This window comes from Salvelinus namaycush, unplaced genomic scaffold (assembly GCF_016432855.1).
Source record: "Salvelinus namaycush isolate Seneca unplaced genomic scaffold, SaNama_1.0 Scaffold226, whole genome shotgun sequence".
In the NCBI taxonomy this organism is placed as follows: Eukaryota; Metazoa; Chordata; class Actinopteri; order Salmoniformes; family Salmonidae; genus Salvelinus; species Salvelinus namaycush.
In genome coordinates, this window is record NW_024059075.1 from 217,772 (window position 1) to 230,999 (window position 13,228).

General features: G+C 50.1%; 1 protein-coding gene across 1 annotated transcript in view; it reads left to right on the plus strand.

Moving 5' to 3' along the window:
* dennd4a (DENN/MADD domain containing 4A) overlaps positions 1-13,228 on the plus strand; it is an 87,801-nt gene that overhangs the window by 48,488 nt on the left and 26,085 nt on the right. Inside the window, exons 20-22 of the mRNA XM_038984282.1 lie at positions 1,445-1,549; positions 5,154-6,529; positions 6,768-7,008. Of these exons, the coding sequence (XP_038840210.1) occupies positions 1,445-1,549; positions 5,154-6,529; positions 6,768-7,008 (1,722 nt within the window). The remainder of the gene's footprint in view (positions 1-1,444; positions 1,550-5,153; positions 6,530-6,767; positions 7,009-13,228) is intronic.

Sequence of the window (13,228 nt, forward strand, 5' to 3'; positions counted from 1 at the left end):
ACTGAGTTACAGTTCATATAAGGAAATGATGCTCAATTGGTGACATGTCTGGTGAGTACGCAGGCCGTGGAAGAACGTGTTCTGCTTCCAGGAATTGTGTTCAGATCCTTGCGACATGGGGCTGTGTATTATCACGCTGAAACATGAGGTGATGGCGGCGGATGAATGGCACGACAACGGGCCTCAGGATCTCGTCACGGTTTCTCTGTCCATTCAAATTGCCATCAATAAAATGCAATTGTTTTCGTTGTCCGTAGCTTATGCCTGCCCATAACATAACCCCACCGCCACCATGGGGCACTCTGTTCACAACGTTGACATCAGCAAACCGCTCACCCACACGATGCCAGAAATTCTTTGGTTGTACAAACCCACCATTTCATCAGCTGTCTGGGTGGCTGGTCTCAGACCATCCTGCAGGTGAAGAAGCCGGATGTGGAGGTTCTGGCCTGGCGTGGTTAAACGTGGTCTGTGGTTGTGAGGCCGGTTGAACGTGCTAACAAATTTGACATTGGAGGCGGCTTATGGTAGAGAAATTAACATTAAATGCTCTGGTGGACATTCCTGCAGTCAGCATTCCAATTACACGCTCCCTCTAAACTTCAGACATCTGTGGCATTGTGTTGTGTGACAAAACTGCACATTTTAGAGTGGCCTTTTATTGTCCCCCAGCACAAGGTGCACCTGTGTAATGATCATGCTGTTTAATCAGCTTCTTGATATGCAACACCTGTCAGGTGGATGGATTATCTTGGGAAAGGAGAAATGATCACTAACAGGGATGGAAACAGATTTGAGAGAAATAAGGTTTATTTGCGTATGGAACATTTCTGGGATCTTTTATTTCAGCTCATGAAACATGGGACCAACACTTTGCATGTTGCGTTTATATTTTACTTCAGATGCCTCAAAGTTTGTGCCTCCTCCACACTGGTTCTTAAGGTTTGTTTCTGTTGTTCTCTCTGGGAAATAAACTTGAAACACTCAGTGTACAAAACATTAGGAACACCTGTTCGTTCCATGACACAGACAGACCAGGTGAATCCACTTCAATCAGTGTAGATGAAAGGGGAGGAGACAGGTTAAAGAAGGATTTTTAAGCCTTGAAACAATTGAGACATGGATTGTGTATGTGTGCCATTCAGAGGATGAATGGGCAAGACAAAATATTGAAGTGCCTTTGAACGGGGTATGGTAGTAGGTGCCAGGCGCACCGGTTTGTGAACAGTTTCCTGTGTGTATCAAGACTGGTCCACCACCCAAAGGACATCCAGCCAACTTGACACAACTGTGGGAAGCATTGGAGTCGACATGGGCCAGCATCCCTGCGGAACGCTTTCGACACCTTGTAGAGTCCCATGACCTGACGAATTGACCCCGACGCAACTCAATATTAGGAAAGGTGTTCTTAATATTTTGTACACTCGGTGTCTGTCTGTTTCAGGTGGCCAGTCAGACCAAGGCTATGACTCTCTATCCAAGGAGGAGGAGAGGATGATGGGAAAGGACAACGACAGAACACCACTGGAGAAGTCAGAGAGGGAGTCTTGTAAGTTTAAACATGTCTACTACTCAAGACTACTGAATGATCTGTACCAGGGTTGGGGTCAATGGCATTTCAATTCAGAAAGTCAAACAAATTCAACTTTTTACCTCATTGGAAAACATTGAAGATAATTGCAATTTCAGTGTACTTTCTGAATTGAGTAAACTGAAATGGGGCGGCAGGGTAGCCTAGTGGTTAGAGCATTGGACTAGTAACCGAAAGGTTGCAAGTTCAAATCCCCGAGCTGACAAGGTACAACGCTGTCGTTCTGCCCCTGAACAAGGCTGTTAACCCACCGTTCCTCGGTAGGCTGTCATTGAAAATACGAATTTGTTCTTAACTGACTTGCCTAAATAAAGGTAAAATAAAAAATGGTATTGTCCCATATTAACCAGCTTGTAGTGGGATGATTGACAAAAAACAGCTCAAAATAATTACCTTCTTGGTATTTATATCAAAATTGTGTTACATTTTATCTTGCAGTTATTCTCCTAATCTGACTGAGCACTGATGTAAAAAAAAAAAAATCCTTTCTGGTCTCTCAGGGCAGAATTTGAATAACCAGTTACTGACAGAGTGAAATGAATCCTCTGCCCTGGATGTTACATCACAGCACAGTGTGTGGGTGGAATAAGAATATCATGTCTTCAACACATCCCCCATCCTCTCTGTCTATATGCTGTTATATTTAGATGGCTACAAGATAATCAACTGACTGATTGGATGTGTGTTATGTAACTGGGATTATCTTATATTTGATTACAAGTGGAGAACATGTTCCTGATTTCTGTTCTGTTGTTAGTTTTATCAATCTGTTTGACGATTTTTTTTTGTGTTGTTATTTAGTTTGAAGTATAACGTTCAGAGATTATTATTTTTCACAGAGATATCTCATCTCCTCTTGAGATGAAACGTTCCACAGGGATGGAATCTAGGACCACTATTATTAATAGTTTATATGATTGATATTCCAAACACTAACTTCATGTTCAAACTTCTCCTCGGGACTTTTCACAAAAACAATGTTTGATCCGGTAGTCAAAGGCTTGGTGATGACGTTTAGTATGTATTAAGGATCCCCATTAGTTCCTGCCAAGGCAGCAGCTACTCTTCCTGGGGTTCATTATGGATCCCCATTAGTTCCTGCCAAGGCAGCAGCTACTCTTCCTGGGGTTTATTATGGATCCCCATTAGTTCCTGCCAAGGCAGCAGCTACTCTTCCTGGGGTTTATTATGGATCCCCATTAGTTCCTGCCAAGGCAGCAGCTACTCTTCCTGGGGTTTATTATGGATCCCCATTAGTTCCTGCCAAGGCAGCAGCTACTCTTCCTGGGGTTTATTATGGATCCCCATTAGTTCCTGCCAAGGCAGCAGCTACTCTTCCTGGGGTTTATTATGGATCCCCATTAGTTCCTGCCAAGGCAGCAGCTACTCTTCCTGGGGTTTATTATGGATCCCCATTAGTTTCTGTCAAGGCAGCAGCTACTCTTCCTGGGGTTTATTATGGATCCCCATTAGTTCCTGCCAAGGCAGCAGCTACTCTTCCTGGGGTTTATTATGGATCCCCATTAGTTCCTGCCAAGGCAGCAGCTACTCTTCCTGGGGTTTATTATGGATCCCCATTAGTTCCTGTCAAGGCAGCAGCTACTCTTCCTGGGGTTTATTACGGATCCCCATTAGTTCCTGCCAATGCAGCAGCTACTCTTCCTGGGGTTTATTATGGATCCCCATTAGTTCCTGCCAAGGCAGCAGCTACTCTTCCTGGGGTTTATTATGGATCCCCATTAGTTCCTGCCAAGGCAGCAGCTAGTCTACCTGGGGTTTATTATGGATTCCATTAGTTCCTGCCAAGGCAGCAGCTACTCTTCCTGGGGTTTATTATGGATCCCCATTAGTTCCTGCCAAGGCAGCAGCTACTCTTCCTGGGGTTTATTATGGATCCCCATTAGTTTCTGCCAAGGCAGCAGGTACTCTTCCTGGGGTTTATTATGGATCCCCATTAGTTCCTGTTGCCAAGGCAGCAGCTACTCTTCCTGGGGTTTATTATGGATCCCCACTAGTTCCTGCCAAGGCAGCAGCTACTCTTCCTGAGGTTTATTAAGGATCCCCATTAGTTCCTGCCAAGGCAGCAGCTACTCTTCCTGGGGTTTATTATGGATCCCCATTAGTTCCTGCCAAGGCAGCAGCTACTCTTCCTGGGGTTAATTATGGATCCCCATTAGTTCCTGCCAAGGCAGCAGCTACTCTTCCTGAGGTTTATTAAGGATCCCCATTAGTTCCTGCCAAGGCAGCGGCTACTCTTCCTGGGGTTTATTATGGATCCCCATTAGTTCCTGCTAAGGCAGCAGCTACTCTTCCTGGGGTTTATTATGGATCCCCATTAGTTTCTGCCAAGGCAGCAGCTACTCTTCCTGGGGTTTATTATGGATCCCCATTAGTTCCTGCCAAGGCAGCAGCTACTCTTCCTGGGGTTTATTATGGATCCCCATTAGTTTCTGCCAAGGCAGCAGCTACTCTTCCTGAGGTTTATTATGGATCCCCATTAGTTCCTGCCAAGGCAGCAGCTACTCTTCCTGGGGTTTATTATGGATCCCCATTAGTTCCTGTCAAGGCAGCAGCTACTCTTCCTGGGGTTTATTATGGATCCCCATTAGTTTCTGCCAAGGCAGCAGCTACTCTTCCTGGGGTTTATTATGGATCCCCATTAGTTCCTACCAAGGCAGCAGCTACTCTTCCTGGGGTTTATTATGGATCCCCATTAGTTCCTGCCATGGCAGCAGTTACTCTTCCTGGGGTTTATTATGGATCCCCATTAGTTCCTGTCAAGGCAGCAGCTACTCTTCCTGGGGTTTATTATGGATCCCCATTAGTTCCTGCCAAGGCAGCAGCTACTCTTCCTGGGGTTTATTATGGATCCCCATAACATACATTAAGTGTGTTACCTCAGACCACTACTACCACATATCTACAATACATTAAGTGTGTTACCTCAGACCACTACTACCACATATCTACAATACATTAAGTGTGTTACCTCAGACCACTACTACCACATATCTACAACACAACACCTACGTGTGTGTAGAGTGCGTGTGTGTGTGTCTCTTCACAGTCCCCGCTGTTCCATAAGGTGTATTTTTATCTGTTTTTTAAATCTGATTCTACTGCTGCATCAGTTACCTGATGTGGAATAGAGTTCCATGTAGTCATGGCTCTATGTAGTACTGTGCACCTCCCATAGTCTGTTCTGGACTTGGGGACTGTGAAGAGACCCCTGGTGGCATGTCTTGTAGGGTACACATGGGTATCTGAGCTGTGTGCCAGTAGTTTAGACAGACAGCTCGGTGCATTCAACATGTCAACACCTCTTACAAAATTAATTGACAACACAGGTGTGAAGGACGGCTCATAATAATGTCTGGAATGGAATAAATGGATTGGAATTAACATGGATCCACGTCAACTAATCACCAGCCCCTTGACTACTTAAATCAACTAGTTTAGTTTTTATTTAATTATGTCTGGGTCATCCCCCGAGGTTTAAAAAAGCGCCGGCGTACAGTAAATCAGCTATCATTATCTGACCTTTCAACTGTTGTGTCTTTAGGTCGTCTGACTAGACAGAACCACACCACCACCCCTGGTGACTCCAACACTCCCTGTGGTACCAGACCAAAGAACCGGAGGCTGAGGCCCAACTCCCTAGACCTGACCGGAGGACAAGGGACACTCAGGACCATCACACTCAACTTCACCTCCACCACCATGCAGATCCGGGGCCCTGCTCCAAAACGCCCCCCGCCTCCGAACTGCAAACCTGGGAAGGCTGAGGCCAGTCAGGCTGATCCTACTCAGAACCAGGAGAGATTGGATGGCGGAGAGGGGGAGAAGGTAGAAGGCAGTAAGGACAGACAGACACCTGACATGGAGGTGGAAAGGAGGAGTGTGAGCTGCAGTGTTGGTAGAGATGGAGCCGGGTCTGTAACCTGCAGTGGTGGTGGAGATGGAGCCGGGCCTGCAACCTGCAGTGTTGGTGGAGATGGAGCCGGGCCTGCAACCTGCAGTGGTGGTGGAGATGGAGCCGGGTCTGCAACCTGCAGTGTTGGTGGAGATGGAGCCGGGTCTGCAACCTGCAGTGTTGGTGGAGATGGAGCCGGGTCTGCAACCTGCAGTGTTGGTGGAGATGGAGCCGGGTCTGCAACCTGCAGTGTTGGTGGAGATGGAGCCGGGCCTGTAACCTGCAGTGTTGGTGGAGATGGAGCCGGGCCTGTAACCTGCAGTGTTGGTGGAGATGGAGCCGGGTCTGCAACCTGCAGTGTTGGTGGAGATGGAGCCGGGTCTGCAACCTGCAGTGTTGGTGGAGATGGAGCCGGGCCTGCAGATCGCAGTGTCTCCAAACAGAGCAGTGTAAGAAACAGCAGTGAAACCGTGGGCGGAGCCGTGAAGAGGACTGGTATCGTTGAGACTGGCTTTGACCCTCTGTCCATTATAGCGGCTGAGACGGAGACAGAGGGTGATGGGGACAGCAGTAGTACCTCCACAGTCCGCCGAGACCTGGCAGAAGAGATAGAGATGTACATGAAGGTTCTGAGCCCTCTGAGCAGCAGGACCGCCAGCATGGACCTTCAGAACCCATCCAGCCCGCTCCTCCACGCCACCTCCACCCCATCTAAACACTCCTCCCACCGACCTCGGCCCCTCAGCCTGACCCACTCCCCCTGTACCTCCCCCCGACCCCCTCCTCCCTTGCTTCGTGCCAACTCACACCTCCCCCTCTCCAGGCCCAAAGAACGTCTCCGTCCCTCCTCCCTGGTCTCCCCTTCCTCCCCTACTCCCTCCTCAACCTTCTCCATGGACTCTCTCCTCACACCGACTCTCAGTCTGGACATGTTTAAGAGCAGCTTCCTGTCCGCAGGGAAGGGGGTGGCTGAGAAGGCTAGCAGGCTCTACTCCCGCCTGTCATCACAGACGTCACTCTCACAGGTACGGACAACCATCCCTCTAATGGAAGACATTGTCCGGGATCCAACGCAGATTAACGACATGTGCATAGCAATAGACATTTAAAAAGAAAAAGATCACATTCCCTCAATGCTGCAGACGTCAGCTCAATCTGAAATTATCTTTAATAAAAGTCAATCGTTTGTTGAAACATGATCATTGTCAACATGCCATTTTGGGTACTGTGCACCATTTGAAAAGTAACACTCTTCTCCCACAGGATGTGAACTGTGACCAGATCAGCGTGTCGTCAATGACCTCAGTGGACCCAGAATGCACCTCTCTGTTGGAGGAGGGCTCTGTCCTGGACCCTGAAGGTTTCACCTCTTCCTTCACCTCCTCCTACGCCTCCCCCCAGCACGACAGCATCACGTGCCTGAGGAGGAGCCCAGCCAGGGGACGCCTCGTCTCTCAGAGCCCCACCTCGCCCTGCAAGGTGTTCCGCCACAACTCCTTCTCTAGTGCGTAAAGTAGTCCCTCCTCATTCTCACTCTGTGTCTAAGTTTGCTAGTTTGCTAGTTTCAGTGGCTTTTGAGTTTGACATAAGTTAACAGGATGTAAATGGTTAATTCCTTACCAAAAATAGTATTTTTATAATGTTTTATTATTGCAACAATTTTAAGAATGTTATATGATATTAAAATCAATTACAAAAAGTTCAAAATATTTTTAAGGGTGACTTAGTGATGTGGCTGGGTAAGAGGAGGATGACTTAGTGATGGGGCTGGGTAAGAGGAGGGTGACTTAGTGATGGGGCTGGGTAAGAGGAGGGTGACTTAGTGATGGGGCTGGGTAAGAGGAGGATGACTTAGTGATGGGGCTGGGTAAGAGGAGGAGGACTTAGTGATGTGGCTGGGTAAGAGGAGGATGACTTAGTGATGTGGCTGGGTAAGAGGAGGATGACTTAGTGATGGGGCTGGGTAAGAGGAGGATGACTTAGTGATGGGGCTGGGTAAGAGGAGGATGACTTAGTGATGTGGCTGGGTAAGAGGAGGATGACTTAGTGATGGGGCTGGGTAAGAGGAGGATGACTTAGTGATGTGGCTGGGTTAGAGGAGGATGACTTAGTGATGGGGCTGGGTAAGAGGAGGATGACTTAGTGATGGGGCTGGGTAAGAGGAGGATGACTTAGTGATGTGGCTGGGTAAGAGGAGGATGACTTAGTGATGTGGCTGGGTTAGAGGAGGATGACTTAGTGATGGGGCTGGGTAAGAGGAGGATGACTTAGTGATGGGGCTGGGTTAGAGGAGGATGACTTAGTGATGGGGCTGGGTAAGAGGAGGATGACTTAGTGATGTGGCTGGGTAAGAGGAGGATGACTTAGTGATGGGGCTGGGTAAGAGGAGGATGACTTAGTGATGGGGCTGGGTAAGAGGAGGATGACTTAGTGATGGGGCTGGGTAAGAGGAGGATGACTTAGTGATGGGGCTGGGTAAGAGGAGGAGGACTTAGTGATGGGGCTGGGTAAGAGGAGGATGACTTAGTGATAGGGCTGGGTAAGAGGAGGAGGACTTAGTGACGGGGCTGGGTAAGAGGAGGATGACTTAGTGACGTGGCTGGGTAAGAGGAGGATGACTTAGTGACGGGGCTGGGTAAGAGGAGGAGGACTTAGTGATGGGGCTGGGTAAGAGGAGGAGGACTTAGTGATGTGGCTGGGTAAGAGGAGGATGACTTAGTGATGGGGCTGGGTAAGAGGAGGATGACTTAGTGATGGGGCTGGGTTAGAGGAGGAGGACTTAGTGATGGGGCTGGGTAAGAGGAGGATGACTTAGTGATGGGGCTGGGTAAGAGGAGGATGACTTAGTGATGGGGCTGGGTAAGAGGAGGATGACTTAGTGATGGGGCTGGGTAAGAGGAGGATGACTTAGTGATGGGGCTGGGTAAGAGGAGGAGGACTTAGTGATGGGGCTGGGTAAGAGGAGGATGACTTAGTGATGGGGCTGGGTAAGAGGAGGAGGACTTAGTGATGGGGCTGGGTAAGAGGAGGATGACTTAGTGATGGGGCTGGGTAAGAGGAGGATGACTTAGTGATGGGGCTGGGTTAGAGGAGGATGACTTAGTGATGGGGCTGGGTAAGAGGAGGATGACTTAGTGATGGGGCTGGGTTAGAGGAGGATGACTTAGTGATGGGCCTGGGTTAGAGGAGGGTGACTTAGTGATGGGGCTGGGTAAGAGGAGGATGACTTAGTGATGTGGCTGGGTAAGAGGAGGAGGACTTAGTGATGGGGCTGGGTAAGAGGAGGATGACTTAGTGATGGGGCTGGGTAAGAGGAGGATGACTTAGTGATGTGGCTGGGTAAGAGGAGGATGACTTAGTGATGGGGTTGGGTAAGAGGAGGATGACTTAGTGATGGGGCTGGGTTAGAGGAGGATGACTTAGTGATGGGGCTGGGTAAGAGGAGGATGACTTAGTGATGTGGCTGGGTTAGAGGAGGATGACTTAGTGATGGGGCTGGGTAAGAGGAGGATGACTTAGTGATGGGGCTGGGTTAGAGGAGGATGACTTAGTGATGTGGCTGGGTAAGAGGAGGATGACTTAGTGATGGGGCTGGGTAAGAGGAGGATGACTTAGTGATGTGGCTGGGTAAGAGGAGGATGACTTAGTGATGGGGCTGGGTAAGAGGAGGAGGACTTAGTGATGGGGCTGGGTAAGAGGAGGATGACTTAGTGATGGGGCTGGGTAAGAGGAGGATGACTTAGTGATGGGGCTGGGTTAGAGGAGGATGACTTAGTGATGGGGCTGGGTAAGAGGAGGATGACTTAGTGATGGGGCTGGGTTAGAGGAGGATGACTTAGTGATGGGCCTGGGTTAGAGGAGGGTGACTTAGTGATGGGGCTGGGTAAGAGGAGGATGACTTAGTGATGGGGCTGGGTAAGAGGAGGAGGACTTAGTGATGGGGCTGGGTTAGAGGAGGATGACTTAGTGATGGGGCTGGGTTAGAGGAGGATGACTTAGTGATGGGCCTGGGTTAGAGGAGGGTGACTTAGTGATGGGGCTGGGTAAGAGGAGGATGACTTAGTGATGTGGCTGGGTAAGAGGAGGAGGACTTAGTGATGGGGCTGGGTAAGAGGAGGATGACTTAGTGATGGGGCTGGGTAAGAGGAGGATGACTTAGTGATGTGGCTGGGTAAGAGGAGGATGACTTAGTGATGGGGCTGGGTAAGAGGAGGATGACTTAGTGATGGGGCTGGGTTAGAGGAGGATGACTTAGTGATGGGGCTGGGTAAGAGGAGGATGACTTAGTGATGTGGCTGGGTTAGAGGAGGATGACTTAGTGATGGGGCTGGGTAAGAGGAGGATGACTTAGTGATGGGGCTGGGTTAGAGGAGGATGACTTAGTGATGTGGCTGGGTAAGAGGAGGATGACTTAGTGATGGGGCTGGGTAAGAGGAGGATGACTTAGTGATGTGGCTGGGTTAGAGGAGGATGACTTAGTGATGGGGCTGGGTAAGAGGAGGAGGACTTAGTGATGGGGCTGGGTAAGAGGAGGATGACTTAGTGATGGGGCTGGGTAAGAGGAGGATGACTTAGTGATGGGGCTGGGTTAGAGGAGGATGACTTAGTGATGGGGCTGGGTAAGAGGAGGATGACTTAGTGATGGGGCTGGGTTAGAGGAGGATGACTTAGTGATGGGCCTGGGTTAGAGGAGGGTGACTTAGTGATGGGGCTGGGTAAGAGGAGGATGACTTAGTGATGTGGCTGGGTAAGAGGAGGAGGACTTAGTGATGGGGCTGGGTAAGAGGAGGATGACTTAGTGATGGGGCTGGGTAAGAGGAGGATGACTTAGTGATGTGGCTGGGTAAGAGGAGGATGACTTAGTGATGGGGCTGGGTAAGAGGAGGATGACTTAGTGATGGGGCTGGGTTAGAGGAGGATGACTTAGTGATGGGGCTGGGTAAGAGGAGGATGACTTAGTGATGTGGCTGGGTTAGAGGAGGATGACTTAGTGATGGGGCTGGGTAAGAGGAGGATGACTTAGTGATGGGGCTGGGTTAGAGGAGGATGACTTAGTGATGGGGCTGGGTAAGAGGAGGATGACTTAGTGATGGGGCTGGGTAAGAGGAGGATGACTTAGTGATGGGGCTGGGTAAGAGGAGGAGGACTTAGTGATGGGGCTGGGTAAGAGGAGGATGACTTAGTGATGGGGCTGGGTAAGAGGAGGATGACTTAGTGATGGGGCTGGGTAAGAGGAGGATGACTTAGTGATGGGGCTGGGTAAGAGGAGGATGACTTAGTGATGGGGCTGGGTAAGAGGAGGATGACTTAGTGATGGGGCTGGGTAAGAGGAGGAGGACTTAGTGATGGGGCTGGGTAAGAGGAGGATGACTTAGTGATGGGGCTGGGTAAAAGGAGGATGACTTAGTGATGGGGCTGGGTAAGAGGAGGGTGACTTAGTGATGGGGCTGGGTAAGAGGAGGATGACTTAGTGATGGGGCTGGGTAAGAGGAGGATGACTTAGTGATTGGGCTGGGTAAGAGGAGGATGACTTAGTGATGGGGCTGGGTAAGAGGAGGATGACTTAGTGATGGGGCTGGGTAAGAGGAGGATGACTTAGTGATGTGGCTGGGTAAGAGGAGGATGACTTAGTGATGGGGCTGGGTTAGAGGAGGATGACTTAGTGATGGGGCTGGGTTAGAGGAGGAGGACTTAGTGATGGGGCTGGGTAAGAGGAGGGTGACTTAGTGATGGGGCTGGGTAAGAGGAGGAGGACTTAGTGATGTGGCTGGGTAAGAGGAGGAGGACTTAGTGATGGGGCTGGGTAAGAGGAGGATGACTTAGTGATGGGGCTGGGTAAGAGGAGGAGGACTTAGTGATGGGGCTGGGTAAGAGGAGGAGGACTTAGTGATGGGGCTGGGTAAGAGGAGGATGACTTAGTGATGGGGCTGGGTAAGAGGAGGATGACTTAGTGACGTGGCTGGGTAAGAGGAGGATGAGTTAGTGACGGGGCTGGGTAAGAGGAGGAGGACTTAGTGATGGGGCTGGGTAAGAGGATGAGGACTTAGTGATGTGGCTGGGTAAGAGGAGGATGACTTAGTGATGGGGCTGGGTAAGAGGAGGAGGACTTAGTGATGGGGCTGGGTAAGAGGAGGATGACTTAGTGATGTGGCTGGGTAAGAGGAGGATGACTTAGTGATGGGGCTGGGTAAGAGGAGGAGGACTTAGTGATGTGGCTGGGTAAGAGGAGGATGACTTAGTGATGGGGCTAGGTAAGAGGAGGATGACTTAGTGATGGGGCTGGGTAAGAGGAGGAGGACTTAGTGATGGGGCTGGGTAAGAGGAGGATGACTTAGTGATGGGGCTGGGTAAGAGGAGGATGACTTAGTGATGGGGCTGGGTTAGAGGAGGATGACTTAGTGATGGGGCTGGGTTAGAGGAGGATGACTTAGTGATGGGGCTGGGTAAGAGGAGGATGACTTAGTGATGGGGCTGGGTTAGAGGAGGAGGACTTAGTGATGGGCCTGGGTTAGAGGAGGGTGACTTAGTGATGGGGCTGGGTAAGAGGAGGAGGACTTAGTGATGTGGCTGGGTAAGAGGAGGATGACTTAGTGATGGGGCTGGGTAAGAGGAGGATGACTTAGTGATGGGGCTGGGTAAGAGGAGGATGACTTAGTGATGGGGCTGGGTAAGAGGATGATGACTTAGTGATGGGGCTGGGTAAGAGGAGGATGACTTAGTGATGTGGCTGGGTTAGAGGAGGATGACTTAGTGATGGGGCTGGGTAAGAGGAGGATGACTTAGTGATGGGGCTGGGTTAGAGGAGGATGACTTAGTGATGGGGCTGGGTAAGAGGAGGATGACTTAGTGATGTGGCTGGGTAAGAGGAGGATGACTTAGTGATGGGGCTGGGTAAGAGGAGGAGGACTTAGTGATGGGGCTGGGTAAGAGGAGGATGACTTAGTGATGGGGCTGGGTAAGAGGAGGATGACTTAGTGATGGGGCTGGGTAAGAGGAGGAGGACTTAGTGATGGGGCTGGGTAAGAGGAGGATGACTTAGTGATGGGGCTGGGTAAGAGGAGGATGACTTAGTGATGGGGCTGGGTAAGAGGAGGATGACTTAGTGATGGGGCTGGGTTAGAGGAGGGTGACTTAGTGATGGGGCTGGGTAAGAGGAGGATGACTTAGTGATGGGGCTGGGTAAGAGGAGGATGACTTAGTGATGGGGCTGGGTAAGAGGAGGATGACTTAGTGATGGGGCTGGGTAAGAGGAGGATGACTTAGTGATGGGGCTGGGTAAGAGGAGGATGACTTAGTGATGTGGCTGGGTAAGAGGAGGATGACTTAGTGATGGGGCTGGGTTAGAGGAGGATGACTTAGTGATGGGGCTGGGTTAGAGGAGGAGGACTTAGTGATGGGGCTGGGTAAGAGGAGGATGACTTAGTGATGGGGCTGGGTTAGAGGAGGATGACTTAGTGATGGGGCTGGGTTAGAGGAGGATGACTTAGTGATGGGGCTGGGTAAGAGGAGGAGGACTTAGTGATGGGGCTGGGTAAGAGGAGGAGGACTTAGTGATGGGGCTGGGTAAGAGGAGGATGACTTAGTGATGGGGCTGGGTAAGAGGAGGATGACTTAGTGATGGGGCTGGGTTAGAGGAGGATGACTTAGTGATGGGGCTGGGTAAGAGGAGGAGGACTTAGTGATGTGGCTGGGTAAGAGGAGGATGACTTAGTGATGGGGCTGGG